The following is a 15,951-nucleotide window of genomic DNA, read 5'->3' as shown; positions in this document are numbered from 1 at the left end:
GGTAGACGCTCAGAATCTTATTCTATTTTGATAGAAGTTGGCTGTATAACAAGACTCTTTCTATTCCCCATGCTCTTCTGTAATAGTTTCAGAAAGTTTTTTGGTTAATGAGTAACTTTACCAGCTAGAAGTTGTATATGGCGACAGTGTGGCAACCGTGCAACAACACTAAATTGTACAAAATAAAAGTACTTGTTTTTGATGCCAGTCAAATTTTGTAAAATTTATAATGAGTTGTGTCGACTTTTAACTCTTTCCATATATGTATAGTACTCCTTGACTTTTGTTAATTCTGAAGCTGCGTTAAATCCCAGGCAAAAAACAGTCACTCAAAATATTGCTTAAAAGATACCGTTTCTATGGCTTTAGAGAAAACATTACATGCAAAAGGAATCCTTTTCTTTAAGCCTCAGTGTAATGTGGAGTATTTAAAACCATGCAGAAGACCGTGCCTCTTAATAAATAAGCATTTCTGTTATGGAAATATATGAAGTGTGTTTTTTCGTTAGACTTGTTCTTTGTACTAATCTCTTTCTGTACCCACAATGGGACTGTTGTCTAATCTGACCTGTCTAATGTAGGCTGTAGAATTTCCCACGTAACTTCTGGTCTAGCAGCAGCATGTCTGTTGTAAAGGCATTAAGTCCATCTTCACATGCAAGCTTCAGATGACAAAGTTGAAATATTCTTATGTCTTGAGTCCTTTTGTTTTTTATGGAAACCAGATAATCTTCCATACTTACTTTTTTTTTTTTTTTCCAGTCAGCACACGTTGTATTTCACTTTGCTAGTTTTGAGTACTTAGAGTTAACAACTCCCCCCTTCCCCTTTAATTTTATGTACTGGGCTATAAGATAAAACAATATAAACTCTGATAGCTTCACTTCAATTAGATTGATATGTATACTGAAATTAGGAACAGTTTGGAAAGATGCCGGGGGGCAGGGGGAGAACTTAAGCTTGATACAGTTACTTAAAAGTAGTTGCAGCTAATTTTTAAAGACTCCTATGTTTCTTATTTTAAAACGGTTGAATGGTAGCATGTGTGCATTCTTTACCAGAGAAAGAATTACATCACAGCTGACACAAAAAAGAAATTTGGAGGTGGGGAGAGAGATGTATGTCAGACATGTCTTTAATAAAGTTATAGCATCAGATTCTTCTAGAAGCTAGAGTTTGTTGCTGTTCGAGTTGCTAAGAAAACAGTATTTGAAACTACCTAAATTATACCATAAGCTGATGGTAAGTGTTTGTTTTTTAAGCAGTGGCATTTCTCGCCTCTTACCTTTTAACAAAAATTTATATCTCACCCTAAAGTTGCTCTGGTATTTGAGGATATACATTTAGTTTTAGTATGTCTTATCTATAAAGCTAGCAATAGTAATGTATAAGCTTGATGAAAATTACACAGGCAATTGATTGTTTTGACTGTAGATGGAACTTGATATCACAGGTCAGCCTAACTAAGCTAAATTTTTACTGATCTTGATATTTACTTTCTCCTTTCCTCAGAGAGGACAGGAACATTTTAGAGCCTGCGTCAATAAATCTTTGTTATCTCAGCTTTGTTCATGTGTTACTACTTGTTTATGGTCAGGGTTTTCTCTGATTGTTTTGAGTTGATACGGGGATTCTCATGTTACATTGCTCAAGATGAGTATTCCTGATGGAGAGAGTTCTGTGTTTCTCTTGATCGAGGTCTCCGCATCTTTCTTGGGTAGCCTTCCTTCCATAACAGGGACAATTTCATCTGGCTTTCTTGAGAAGTTTTATCTCTTTGAGTTTTGTAACTAGAAAAGGTACATAGCACTACAGATTGGCATGACCTAATTGTCAAGAAAAACACAGAACGTTACCATATCAAAAACGAGTTCACATGAATCGTTCAGCGCTTTACAGCATCCCTTCTTTTACAAGTTTTTTAGGAAATGTCTGTCCTACATAGAGCTACTGCTCTTAGGATGTTTAGTACCTTGAACTGCTTGTTCATCCCATTCCCTGTCTAAATGGAGACTGTTTTAATGATTAATGTGCATGTCTATTAAATGGCTGTTTCACAATTGCAAAATGGCTTTGGCGGCTGTCAGAAAGTGATCTGTCCGTTCTCTCCAGCCTTGCCTTCCTGCTAGCCTCCCACCTTGTGTCCCTAGAGCTCACACGGCTGTTAAGGGGTTATGAAATAACTATTCTTCATTGTGGTGAACAGGGAATGTCAAAAATGCATGGCTAGGACAAAGAGAAAGCAAGCATGTTCTTTTACATGTAGATTATGTTTATGTCAGCTTAGCAACTGGTGCACAAGCGCATGAGGTGGCTGAGCCCTCTCAAATACTTTCTGTCTCAGAAAAGGGTAGTCTCAACCTGTCTTTAGATTGCTCCTCTTCTCTCCCCATATGCGTTTTGCATCAGTTCTGGTGCTTGTTTGCTCTCGTCTACTGGATCCATCTTACTGACCTGGCAGAATTTTTCCGTACTTGGCTGAACTAGTTTTCTGCCAGCTGTTAGCAAACTGAATCAGCTCCCCGAGAGGTCAGATAAGCACTGAATGCAGGAAAAGGAGTAGGAATGGCTCCTTGAGCAGCAGTGGGCTGCTGGATAGACTGAGTCATTGTCTACTATGCCCTTGCGATGAGCTGGGAAAGACTGGGAGTTACTAAACTTGCACAGCTCAGCTGGAGCCAGGTGTGTGGGGTTTTCCTAATTAACAGCTTTCCCCATTGTTCTGTTGAGGACTCTTGATATTGCTTTCTGGAGGTATCTTATCTTTGTCACTATTTCCTGTTTATGTTCTGCTAAATGTATCTCTCCATTTAACTGCATATGCTCCTGCAGAGTAGTAGTAAAGCCTGGGTGTGATAAATCCTGTCTGTATCGGATACTAAAAAATCGAGTGTTCTATGAAGTTGTTGGTTTTACAACACACTGGTACCTTCTCTGCTAGCCTTGTGTGCTCTGCAGGCAATAAATTCACCCGTATCCTGTTTTTATGTTAAGCTTATCAGCTGCCCCTTTGTTAACATCTTCCTTTTGTCTTTTCTTCCCCCTCCTTCTCATGTACTAACTGCCTTTCTTTTTTTTCTTTTTTTTCAGTTTAACTGAAAAAGCAGAGGTTTGATATTTCACCTTGAAAATCTTTTCTGTTTCAAGTCTGAAGAAGAGCTGATGCACCTGGATGCTTGCTCTCAAACTCTTCCAGTGATGGCTACATCTTAATTTTTTTTAAGAACAATTTCTTACTTGTCTTCTGATCTTCTAGTCTTTTTGTTCCTCTATCTTTTTTTTTTCCCCCCTGTTTCACTATGTGTAACTGTGTTAGCCTGTTCCTGAGCATGCTGCCTTGACTCTTTGGAGTCCCTAGCAATGGACCTGATAGGAAAAAATGCAGATATAGTGAGAGGGCCACTTTCATCCATGGCATTTGGACTATGGTTGAGGGTATCTTGTTAGATTAACATTTGAGTTGATAGATGATGTTTGCTTGTGAAACATTAGTGAAGGCTAAGAATGAGCTCTTACAGAACAACTGATCTAACAGCTTGCTGTCACCAGAAGGGACTGTCCTAACTGCTGCTTTGCACTAGAGTGGATGCTTATCTGATTGCTTTCCAAAGCTGCTTCAGTTAGGCAAGCGAGCAGTAAACCAGATTACGTGCAGGACCTTGGGTGCGCTAGCTTTCAGAATGCCGTGACTGATTTCAGGGTGGCTGAAGATGTTTAAATGGAGTTCCCTAGAACAATGGGATGGTTGCTTCCTGGAAAAATGGCATTTGACTGTAACTGAAGTCCTACCTTGAGACGGGGAGCTTTGATATCAAGATCTGTGTATGGAGTCCTTTTGTGTTCTAGGCTGTGCTGGCACATCTGCTTTTGGGGGGGGCTACGTAAGGGAGTTTTCTCTCCCTCTTTCTCTTTTTAGTTTCCAGATCCAGGTCAGTCTTGTTATGCGGACAGTAGGTATAGCAAAGGTAGATCATTGTAGCAGAAGGGAAAAAATGAGTGGCTGGCTATGAGACTTTGCACACCTTCTATGAGATGCCTTCTGGAAGAGAACTGTGGCTTGTTTTAAGGAAAGTGTATTCTGATGAAGTGTATGTAAATGGAAAAAAAACCTGCTAGAAGCTAGATAGCAGCGGAATAAGGATTCTGAGATCTTGCCAGAAAAGTGTTTTTTTTTTTTTTTTTTTTTGAGGGGTGAGAAAACTAGGTTAGGTATTATGTAGTTTCTCAAGGCCTCAACACAGTTTAAGGAATGCAGCTTACTAGTTAGTGTGCATTACTGGTGCTTATAAAGCCCTGAAGGGGGGACAGAATTACAGAGGTTCTGTAGCTTCAGCACAATGCAAAGAGAAGGCTGTAGGCACTGCAAGTCTTGGTAGATCGAGACAATGGATTCAGCTCTCTCTCTTCTGCAGGATTGGACCTGGTACCTGATACCTTGGAACATGTGTTATCCAAAGACCAATTACTAAGTGAACAAGGGTGCTTAGTAAGATATGGGATTCAGTAGTTGGACACAAACACAGCATCTGGTTGGCACTCTGAAGCTGAAGTATAAAAAGGGGATATAATCGGGAAAGCTTATGGTTTGTTCCAATTTCAAATGTGTTGAGGTGACTCCTAAGTCGTTTGGTTTCTGATGTAACTTCTGAAACTCAGATGTCCAGGCTGTGCTATGACATACTGTTGCCCTGATCTCTTGCTTGGACAGTGTTAACAAATCTTGATTGTGTATGTGTGTTGGGTGGTGGTGGTTGTTGTTTTTTTTTTTTTCCAGCCACCCAATTGTATCCTTATATAACTTGGTAGGAAAACTTAATGCTTATGAGAAATTTTGTCAAGACTGGTGACTGCTGACCTGTGTGCATGTGAAGATGCTGTTTCTTGCATAGTTGTAATTGTGGAGAAAACTGGATTTATTACATTAGAATTAAGTGTAAGGATTTATGCCTGTGTGTATTGATGGTCTTACAGAAAGATGAAAAGATTCCCTACGTCTGTGGACCGTTACCTTTTTTCTTCTTTTGTTTATATATCGTTTGTCTCTCCTTGCTCTGGATCTTCAGTTTGTTTTGTTTTATTTTTCTAACAAACAGAAAAGGCTTTCCTTGGAAGTCTTTTATATGCCGTATGTTTTTCCAAATATCTTTTACTGATTGTTAGAAGTCTGCACTGGCTTTCTGGTGATTCAGAGATTGCAATATAATACTTATAAAATAATGTTTAATCACGTATTCTCAATCAGGAGATTTAGGTCACAGGATAAGTTTATTAGGAAGCTTCAATGAAGAACTTCTGTTGCTTCATTACACTACAGAAAGCTAAATTTTATTTTAAGCAGTGCCTGTGGATTTAGGTCAAGAGTGAAATGTCAGCGTGTAGCAATGAATTTGCAAAAGCTCCCTTTTCCGTTGCCTGTCTTCCCAGTATGTTGGAAATAAGCGTTCACAGAGTACGAGAGAGGTTCGGTTAACGTTCCTATCTAAACAGTTTCCTTATTAGGGAAGAACACAAACTTTTCAGGAGTACTGTGTTGGGATACACATTTCATATACCGTTTACTTTTGCAGGAATTGATAGTCGATACAATGAAGGTTGCAGGGAACTGGCAAACTATCTGCTTTTTGGCTTGTATAACCAGAGTAACAACGACTTTGAGAGAACTGGATTCCCTGAAGAAGTTCTTGATGGTGAGTAACATAATGAGCCTTTTCACCTGTTTCTCCGCTTTTCTGGAGGAGGAGGAGTCAGCCAAAGGGGCATAGATAATTCAGTTATCAGTGAATTAAAAAACAAAAAGTCAGTAAATCTCCTAACTGTGAATATACAGCTGATAAACTGATTTTAAAAGAAAGAAAAATTTTTACTTCCCCTGCCAAATTCCCCCAAGTGTTCTAAATATAGAGAAATATGTATAGAAAATACAGAGAAATACAGCCCATTAGTAGAAATCCTAGTTCAGTCATATATATACACCTGTTATCAGTTATTGTACGATCAAACGTGTGGAGTTCTGAAATACTTGAGTTAATCTGTGAAAGTAAAAGAACCCCTCAATTTTATATTTGAAAGATGGCCAGTTATCAGGGTCATAGATTATTCCCTTATTTGCATAAAACCTTGACTGTCTATTCTATTTTTAGATTGGATATGCTGTTACGGTAGTTTTTAATAGGAACAAGCTCTTGATGTAACGTCAGGCAGGGGCAAACGCAGTTAACGTTTTTATGTTCTGTAAGTGCTCATCGCTGACACTCTTGGCTTTCAACGCACAGGCTGATGCAAGTTCTAAGTAAGACTTTAGACTAAACCCACAATTGTTTTGAACAGTAAAAAGTACTGTTGTACTTAGAACTGTATATGGCTGCCAGCTTTTTATTAAAAAGAAAAAAGAAACAAAGCAAGTGGGATGTGTCATAGGAAAAGTGTATTCTATTCTGTTTCTGTGGGGTTTTTTGTGCCTGCATAAGTCTTCTGTGTGTGTATTCTTGATGCTGGAATGAAATCTGTTCTGCTTGTTGCAGATATAATCATATTAATAAAACCTGACAGTGTTCATCTATACTGTAACCCTGTGAATTACAGTCATCTTTTGCCATATGTGGCCTATTGGAGGAACTTGCATTTTCACTGTCTAACTGAAAATGAGGTACGTGGGAGATGAATGTACATGAGAACTGCATGTCTGTAATATCTTGCTAATGAACTGATACTCGAAGTGGAACTTTTTTTTTACACTTCTTGATGACTCCCTCCCCTCTTCTCCCCGCCCCCGCCCCTCATATTCTCGAGTGATGTGCTTCTATTTATATTAATCATTTTGTTAACATGTGCACAAATAATACATTTTAGTAGTTTGTATTTGATGGAGCATGAAGACAAATGCTTTTCCCCCCACTAATTGCTATTGCTTTGACTTGAGGCGATGATCTTTTAATGAGGAAAAAAACACGTGGAATGTGAGAAAAGTAGAATCTGAATCAAGTACTATAGTCAACAGTGAAATTTCCAGTGATAGTCTTACTGGTGACCAAAGTAGCCTGTTAATGCATTGTATGCATATAGCTTTAGAAGTTTAGAAAAGATGGGCTTAGTAAACCATTTAAAAACAATAAACTTTGTCATATATTTTCTTTTGAATTTTCAAGTCTTCCTTTCAAGAGCTATTAACCTCAGTAAGGGAAAAAAGCTGAGTTCTATCATTTATTTTCATTGGACTGCAATTACTAGATGCGAATTTCCCTTTCATTTAAAAGCAAAGGTATTCCTAGAAGAACTAGATATAGCATAGTAAGGTAATGTTAGAGGAGTCAGAATGAAAATGATTGTTCTCCACTCTCTGGTCCTGATTCTTTGTGCTCTGGATAACGTAAATGAAGCTGGTAGGCAACCAGTTGTTCAGCTGCCAAGGCTCTGTGTGTTTGCAATATTACGAGGCAGGATGCTATTGCCAGCCGCATGCTGCTCTGCAAGTAGCTCTTGTGCTCATCTAGGCACAAATTAAGAACCTTTTTATTCCAGCTGAGACTGGAGATGGTTCTTCCTTACTCTCCTTCAGGCAAGCCTTTTTTCCCCATTAGGTTCTGTGTAGTTCCTTTCCTAAATTAGAATGACACTTAAATCTGAAGGAGGTGGGTTAGAAGGCTATGTTGTGAATGGGTGAAACGGATGAAAGAGTGAATGGGGAGGGCAGGAAGAGAGGCCTTTTTTTCTTCCCCCCCCACCAACCCCCCTGTATTCTCCTCTTCTGTAGGCTGAACAAGCCCAGCTCTCTTGGCCTTTTCTTCAAGGGCAAGCGCTCCATCTCCCTTTTTACCTTAGCAGCCCTCCGCTGAACCCGCTCTGATTTGTCAATGTCTTTCTTGTATTGTGGCTCCCAAAAGTGGACGGAGTATACTAGATGTGGTCTCATGAACATAGAAGGAGATACTGACTTCCCTTGATCTACAACCCAGGATGCTGCTAGCCTCCTTTGCTGCTAGAGCACACTGTTGGCTCGTGTTCAGCTTGCCGTCCACAAAGCTTCCCCTGGTCCTTTTCTGTAGAGCTGCTCCCCAGCCAGTTTTTCCCCAGCCTGTGTTTTTTTCCATAATCCTTGTTTGCCAAAAGGATGTATATCCAACGGCAAAATCTAAAGATTGCCTTTGTAAGGCTTTTCTGTTGCTAAAAGCTTACTGTAAAGGGCAGATCTTGTATACCCTGAAGGCGATCAAACCTACGCGTTTTGGAATCAAGAATGGAGTAGTGCTTAAACTACTATTGCTAGTGTTACTGCAGTAAGTAGTTATAAGTCTGTTTAAGCTATTCAATTTGAAACTGCATCTGCTTTTGGGCTTTTGTATAGTCTGTGGGGGTAAGTAGTAACCAACTACTAGAAAGGTTAACCAAGTGTATTGCTGTGTCTGGAAACTGTAAAGGGAAGTGAATACAAAAACTTGAGGTTTCTGGTGCCGCAAATAAAATACTTCATTATTGCTTTATGTGAATGTCAGCTGTGAGTGCCCTTCATGTTACATTTCTAATGTATAGAAATTGCCAGTTTCCTAGATTACTTATGACACGTGGTCAATAGAAGATTGCTATGTCAGCCTTTTAGATCCATTCCGCTGAAAGGAAGCGTTGCCTGTAGTGGTTTTTAAGCAGATTTTTTTTTTTTCAGTGATAGAAATAAGTTTTACTTGCTTTTATATATAAGTGAAACAAAAAACCTCAGAGCTTTAGAAATAGACAAAGCAATGCCATGTCTGTTGCCATGTAGTTGTTTATGAATCCTTAAAAAAAACCTATTGCCTCTCCTTCTTTCCTTCCCTCCTATTTAGCTTTAACTGGACTATGAGTGGTTAAGAAAACATGCTAGTTAGTGGAGGACTATTAATGAAGCTATTATTGAAGAATGTCCATTTTCACAATGGTCAAATAATATAAAATAACACATTTTGTGTACTGTTTAACATTTCTGGCTATCATGGCTCTGTACCATTTACAGAATTGTCTCTATTTATACCTGTAATAGCAGATAGTTAGTGAGCAAGCTTCTACCGTCTTGCCAAAAAAGAAGTTCTTATTCGGGTGGTATTTTACGTCTTGAGGAACTGGCAGTTCTTTGAGGCTGGCTTTAAATTGAAACTTTGATCTAGCTTCCTGGGACTGGGGAAGGAAAAAAAGGTAGTAACTTGGGCTGCATCTTAAATTCCGGCTTCTTTTAAAGTAACTTGTTCCAGCATAAGTTTGTTGGCTGTTCTGTGAAGCTCAGATGATCTGTATACAAATGAAGTTCATAGTCATGTAATTTATCTCAGTATTATTCAGTGCATAGTTCAGAGTAATGTACATCAAAAAAAAGTAAATAAAACACCAACTGCCCTCTGATCTTGGTCCAGAAAGCAAGTCGCTTGAAATAGGTTTTTCCGCAGTGGCAGTTTTTTGTGGCACGTCAGTTGGTATTCTCAGAACGTTTTTAGTCGTCTAAAGACAGCCCAGAATCTAGTAGGTGATGTTCAAAGACTTCACTGCAAATTGAAAATAATGTATTTGCGCTTTTATAAAACACTTCCTATGAACTTTGGTTTAAAAAAAAAAAAACTGTCTCATTTGGCTTGAATACACCCCTGCCATGATAGAGTTTACGAAATACAAAGACTAAAGAGGCTCTTTAACTTCTGGGAGCTGTAGGTAATACATTAGTGGATTATGACGAGTGATATTTGCCAGTGAGTTAAAACTATACTATGAATGTGCTCTTTAGAATAAAACTACCAATCAGATTAGGTATGCCTAATGAAATTTAATTTTAAATGACTCTTTCCAGTATGAAGATGAAGAAGCTGCTGAGGAATTCAAAATTTCCAGCTTTGTAGACATGGTTCGAGACTGTAGTCGAATTGGTATTCCATACAGCTGCCAAGGTGGGTTCGCATGTTTTATGCTTAGCATAAGTGTTTCGCAGCATGCGATTCATGTGGTTCAGTGAATGAAGATTTCCTTGTCTTTGGTAAGAAATCACGAGTAACATGCCGTTGATTCTTTTTGTTGCTGTTGTTGTTTTTTTTGTTTAACTGGAGTTTTTTCTTTTTGAAAAATGTAAGCTGTTAGACTTCATCTGAGGAGTGAATGCTTATAGCATGAGGCAAAGAAATAATTTGCATTCAGAGGAGTGTTCTGCTACATACAGAAGTTCTCTGTTCAGATGGGAGCTTCAGATAAATACTTCTTTATGTAGGGAAAGAATAAACATTTTGTTATGCAAGTTTCCTTTTTTAGCACTGAAAAGACTGGACTGCATGACTTCCTGTTATGATCTGTAGCCAGCCTCGCAGTCTGAACAATGTAATCTTATATTGTTTAGTAAAGTGTACTTTGCAGTATCCAAGCAGTGAATAATGCAAAAGCAGTGCATGCATGTGCTTTGCTGTCTAGCATGCTGGGTTTTTGAGCCATAGTAGGTGAAATACAAATTAAAAAAAAGGTGATTTTTTTTGTTTGTTCGTTTTGAACTACGTAAGTTCAAGCTAAGCTAATTCAGTTAGCTTTGATTTCTCACTAACTCCATATTTACTCTCATAGCTTAAAAAGCAGAATTTCTTAATTGCTTCTCTTGAGGGAAAAAGTGGTATGTCCTGATTGCCTGGAAAATCATTACTGGGGTGGAGGGGAAGGGATGGAGCTTCTTTTAGGAAGTCTGTAAGAGAAGGTGTATGGTTTAAGGATGATAATTGCACTTCAGTTTAGATGGCTTATAGCTTTGCTGGTGAGCACTGAGATACCAAGCTGAATAGTGTGTGTTTGTTTGTTTGTTTTCTTTTTTTCCCCCCTAACTCAACCTAAAATTCTGATTAAAATGGGATCTGAACTTAATGGCAAATACTTGAAGAAATTGGAGTAAGCAGAGATTTCTACTGCATTATTTTGAGAATTTTAATGGGCACAGTTTTACTAACGCTTTTGGGATGAAATTTGCAAGGAGGAGAAGTATCTCTTTCTAGCTGAAAAAAGGACAAAATTTGAGGTGGAGAAAGGATTCTTCAAATACTATCTTCTTCACCAAAATCTGTTCTTCAGTTAAAGATTTTTAGATTGTATGAGCAAATAGGATATTTGAGGTCCTTTTTTAGAATCCTTTAGGATGTTAGCTGTAACATCTCATAGAAAGTTAATAAACTGCCAGTGTTTGAGATCTGTGGAATCTCTCTTTTACAGGTCATCTACAGATATTTGATATGTTCATTGTTGAAAAGTGGCCAATAGTGCAGGCTTTTGCACTGGAAGGAATTGGGGGTGATGGCTTCTTTACAATGAAATATGAAGTAAGTAGTTACGTTTTCCGTTTTCTTTTCTTTCTTAGGCAGAAGTAGATTCATGGAATAGTTTTGGTTGGGAAGTACCTCTTGAGATCATCTAGTTCCAGCCCTCTGCTTGAAGGAGGGCCGACTTCTAAGTTGCAAGAGGTTGCTCAGGACCTTGTCAAGCTGAGTTTTGAATATCCAGGGATGGAGATAGTACGCTCTCGCTGAGAGACTGGAATGAACTATGCGACATTCTCTCCTGGATCAATGATTCTTTTATTTTTCTGTTTTCCCTCCCGTGATTTAGAACTTTTTCCCTTATCTTCTAAACTTAGAACCTCCTCTGCCAATAACAGAAAACTCTAGGTCTGCTAGATGGTGATAGATCTTCAAGAGCAGCTTAAGAGAAGCTACTTAGTCACAAATACTTTAAAATAAACCAAGAAGTGACTGTATTTCTTGGGTCATTGGTTCTGACTCAACAAATGTATCTGATTTTCTCATGCACGTTATATATTCTTGGGTCATTGTGACCTGCTAAATAGGGTAATAGACAAGATTTTGGATGATGCTTCTAGTTCTAACAAGGATTTGCTATTCCACTGTGGGCAATTTGCGTCATTTGTTTTTTCTGTTTATTAAATATACTGTAACAGCATCTTCAGAGAAAAGCTTCGCATAGAAGTATTTACAGCTGCTTTTATTTCATTTTCTGCGACCTCTGGCACAGACATGCAGGTGTTGTGTTCCTTTTGTTACTCTTCCATTTTTACGGCTGGAACATTGTTTTTTGATTGTCAGAATTCAGACAAAAACAAGGAGTTAATGTTGCCATTGTGTGAAGAGTATCATCACATGCAATACTTGCACACTTGCTCAAAACTCCTTTGTGAGTTAGTGTTCCTGTCTCTTCCTGAGCTATGTACTCTTTCCACTGAGATTTTTCTCTGTACATTATTTCTTCACTTCACGACTAGTACTGTAACAGTATTGCTCTGTAAACCTGTCAAAATCATTAGATGCAACGCCTAAATAGGTAAGCGTTCTGATGGAGATCTGGCTAGGTATAGGTAGCCCTACCTGACGGTTCGAAATTAATCGATGAAAACTGGTGTGAATTCAGTGGGAGTTTGGGTCTTAAGTGTAACCCTAGCACAATTTGCCTCACGATTCTATGGAAGTTTTGAGAAAATGTGTAGTTACTATGTGTAATGATAACGTTGGCAAAGGCAGAATGCCTCTTATTTCATTGTAAGGGGCTGTGCTGCTCTCATGGCACTCTTGCCGACTTAAAAAGGACCAATGCAAGTTCTCAGAATCTGTTTTTGAAAGTGTATATGTTAACTCTCATATTTCAGCCGAGTTCCAGCTTGGGTTCTTGCTTTCTTCCTTTCTTCCTCCTTAAAATCATAAGGGGATTTCAAATGGGAAGTGGCATTCTTAACTTTTTACGTAACTGTTTATGCACAGTTATGTTATATCTGTTAAGCAGCTGCTGTATATCACAGATGGTCGGGGAAAACTAATCTCTGTTTTTAGAACAGAAAAGTACGTTTGGGATTACTGTAAAGGATCTAAAAATTAATACTCTTGTGATTATTAAAAGGGGGTGTTCTTAATACATTTTTAGCTCTTAAAACTTACCTTCCCTCTGCTATGCGTTCCATGTTGCCAGAGTTCAAAATAATCTGATGATGATAAATATTTTGTTGTGTGTATTAAGTGTCTTTGCTCTCTTCTACAAAAATGTAGCAGCTAGGAACTGTTTCCTGGGTCTTGTGGTAGGAGAAACATTATATGAAAGTCACAATTGTTCAAGATGCTATAATCCAGAGAATTTATTGTATCAGTAGCTGGCTAGAAATGATGTCTTGGAAATCTTTATTGCCACATTTAATAACATGTGTAATTGGAGTAACTGTGTAGAGCAGTGGTTTAAAGAAAATTCCAGTCAGTGTTGCGTTTCGAATTAATTGGTTGTGGCAATCCTGTAAGTAAATGCAGAAGTTACTCAGATACGAGTGTCCCTTAAGAATACATTTTTGAATAGTCTTCATAGACGTTTTGCGAAAAAAAAGTAATGCTGCTTAGTAAGTTAGTCTAGTATTGCTTAAATTTACATTACGCTTATTGTAAGAATTGACTAGCATGTAGGACTAGTAACCTTGGAATCCCTTTCTTGGCTGTCTTGTCTCAGGAAACTATCTTTCCCTTCTGGCTGCGCCAGCTGATGAGGTCTTTCTTACCTTTTATTAATTATATTCAATTTTGAGAAGCTTTTTGGGAAGTGATTTGTTTGAAAGATGCAAACAAAACTTTATATGTTCTTTAAACTGTCACTTGAGCAGATGAGTCTGTCCATAGCATTTACATCAGATTTGGTCAATTCTTCTGTAACCAGCACTCTAAAACTTTTTAATTTCAGACTTCACAGTACTCTTTGCAGCATTTTTCACAGAAATATGTTTAAAACATTTTTCAGTTAATGGATGTCAGTGTTGACCTGTGGAAAACATACAGCAGAATGGATCCTGTTTCCTTGGAGGACTTGCTCTTTGAGGTAATGCGGGTGAAATCTGCTGAACGAACTACTGTTCTGTTTGCATAGCTGCAGAGCAATTTTGGTGTGTGTGTGTTGGGGGGCATATTCATTTTATTTTTCTCTCTCTCTTTTTTTTTTTTTTTTTTTTAAAGTGTTTACAGACTTAGTCTACTGACTCTGTACGCTGTGGCTTGCAGGATCTTGCAGGGTTTCTTTCCCTTCCTGATACCATCCACCAAGTCTGCAGATCTTCTGTAGAGCCACAAAATAACTTGTCTTGAATTCTGTAAAATTCTTGTAATTCCTTAAAATTCTCATAAAAGATTCCCTAAATGATGTGAATATTCTTCAGGCCTTAGTCCTATGTACAGAGCATAGCGTGTTGAGTAGGTTTGTGTGTTTCAGTCCTCCGTTGTGGTAAGGGGAAAGAAATCCCCTTTAACATGCAACCGTTATTCCAGGAGAAAACACTTTCATGACTGCTTCTTAGCTAGTTAAACTGGGTAACAGTGACACACAGTGGCAGCGCTGATGCTTTGTAAAATACAAATGTGAAGTGTAAAGTGATCCCTCGTTTTAATGAGGGGGTCTGATCTCCACGCCAGAAGCGAAAGTGATATGTGTATATTAGTAGATATTTCCTTGTCCCTAAATTCAGTTTTGAGAACTCATGCAACTTCTGCATGCTCTTTCTAATTCCTTGTATTTCTTCTGTTATTCAAAATAAAAAGTTGTTTCAACCTGATCTAGTTTCAGACAAATTTTTGCGTTGGTGGCTATCCCTTGTCTAAATGTAGTTCAGGTATTCAGGAGTAGTGGTTGTTAGTTTTTTCTTCAGTTTTCTAGCATAGCAGCAAAATAGGCTTCTAAAATGTAGCAAGGTCATCAGTAAATATCCTCTATTAATATAAAACATTGGTAGTTTTCCAGCCTATGAGGGTTGTTACAGCTGTTGTTGCAATGAAAACTAAGACATCGTGTTAGTTCGACTTAGATGATTTTAAAAAACATCAGACAGGTCTCTCTCAAAACTTTATAAGGCTGTCAGTTTAAATAGTCACACTGCAAGATACTTCTTTTACCGCTTCCTCTGGAAGTGAGGGAAGTGGTACGTTAAGGATTGTTTGGAGTGCAGACAAACGTTTGGGATTAGGGTTTTTTTTTGTACCTCCTAAGTCTACTCTGAAGTAGACTTATTTATATTGTTTTGAAGTTTTTTGAGGCTGAAAGTAGCTGTTAAATAGACTTCAAATTTTCTGAAAAAGGTTAACGGTAATGGATGGGGTTTTCACACTACTCTCATTTCACAGAAATTGGTAATTTTAAAAATGATTCCTTTTCTCAGTAAGGATAAAGTTGTGTGTACTTAAAGAGCATTTGAAGTTCAGATATGTGTTTATATGTTTTTCTTTTTTGGTTAACACAGATTTGCTGTCAGGAAATTCTGATTCTAGCTCTACTTGAGATTTAAAAGAATTAATATTCTGTGCAATATGGACATGTTCTAAATACACCGACAAAAATGCTTTTAGCTCTTAGTTTCCATGAAAAACATATTTGAGGCTAGAATGTTCTACAATTTTAGCTTCTCCCCCGAAATGTAAACCTTATTTTTAAACCACTAATATAACTTTTATTATTATTTTAGAAAACTTATAAGGTTTCATCAGAATTCACTGTCTTAAGTTTCATTCATTACTACGTTAATGAAGTGGTTGAAAATAAATATTCATGCAGTTGCTAGAGTTATAATTCTAGTTTGCTTGTTACAGATCTGAAAAACGCTTCCTAAAATCAGGATGTCTCTCTTCTTCCAAACTAATATGTGACAAGCAGTGAAGTTAATCTTGTGAACGTTTTAAGATTTTGTAGTTCTGTAACGTTCCCGCTTCATCAGCATGATACGCTCTTTTGTCTTTGTTTGTTTTTTTTTTTTTTTTAATTTGAATGCAGTTCTTACCTGTAGGTCATCTTCATTTCCATTCTCTGCTTTAGTGAGGTGCAACTGGTATTTCCTTTTCTGAAAAAAATATAGATAAGTACGTAGTGTGTGTGTAAAATAATATATATATTTATATTAATTTTAACAAAAGCAAGTGAAGAAGTTAATGTGTGCCAGTTGTATATCAT

The 15,951-nt window shown here is 37.7% G+C and overlaps 1 protein-coding gene across 3 annotated transcripts in view; it reads left to right on the top strand.

The window, feature by feature from the left end:
* DNAAF9 (dynein axonemal assembly factor 9) overlaps nt 1-15,951 on the top strand; it is an 81,324-nt gene that overhangs the window by 12,517 nt on the left and 52,856 nt on the right. For all 3 annotated transcript variants that reach the window (XR_011141151.1, XM_068943815.1, XM_068943816.1), the window contains exons 3-7: nt 5,568-5,687; nt 6,522-6,646; nt 9,806-9,902; nt 11,194-11,300; nt 13,762-13,839. Coding sequence is in view for 2 of the 3 variants with exons in the window: in XM_068943815.1 (XP_068799916.1) it covers nt 5,568-5,687; nt 6,522-6,646; nt 9,806-9,902; nt 11,194-11,300; nt 13,762-13,839 (527 nt within the window). In the remaining variant the exon portion in view is untranslated. The remainder of the gene's footprint in view (nt 1-5,567; nt 5,688-6,521; nt 6,647-9,805; nt 9,903-11,193; nt 11,301-13,761; nt 13,840-15,951) is intronic.

This window comes from Struthio camelus, chromosome 4 (genome assembly GCF_040807025.1).
Source record: "Struthio camelus isolate bStrCam1 chromosome 4, bStrCam1.hap1, whole genome shotgun sequence".
Classification (NCBI taxonomy): Eukaryota; Metazoa; Chordata; class Aves; order Struthioniformes; family Struthionidae; genus Struthio; species Struthio camelus.
The sequence above is the reverse complement of the archived record's forward strand: the minus strand, read 5'-3'. Positions and strand labels throughout refer to the sequence as shown.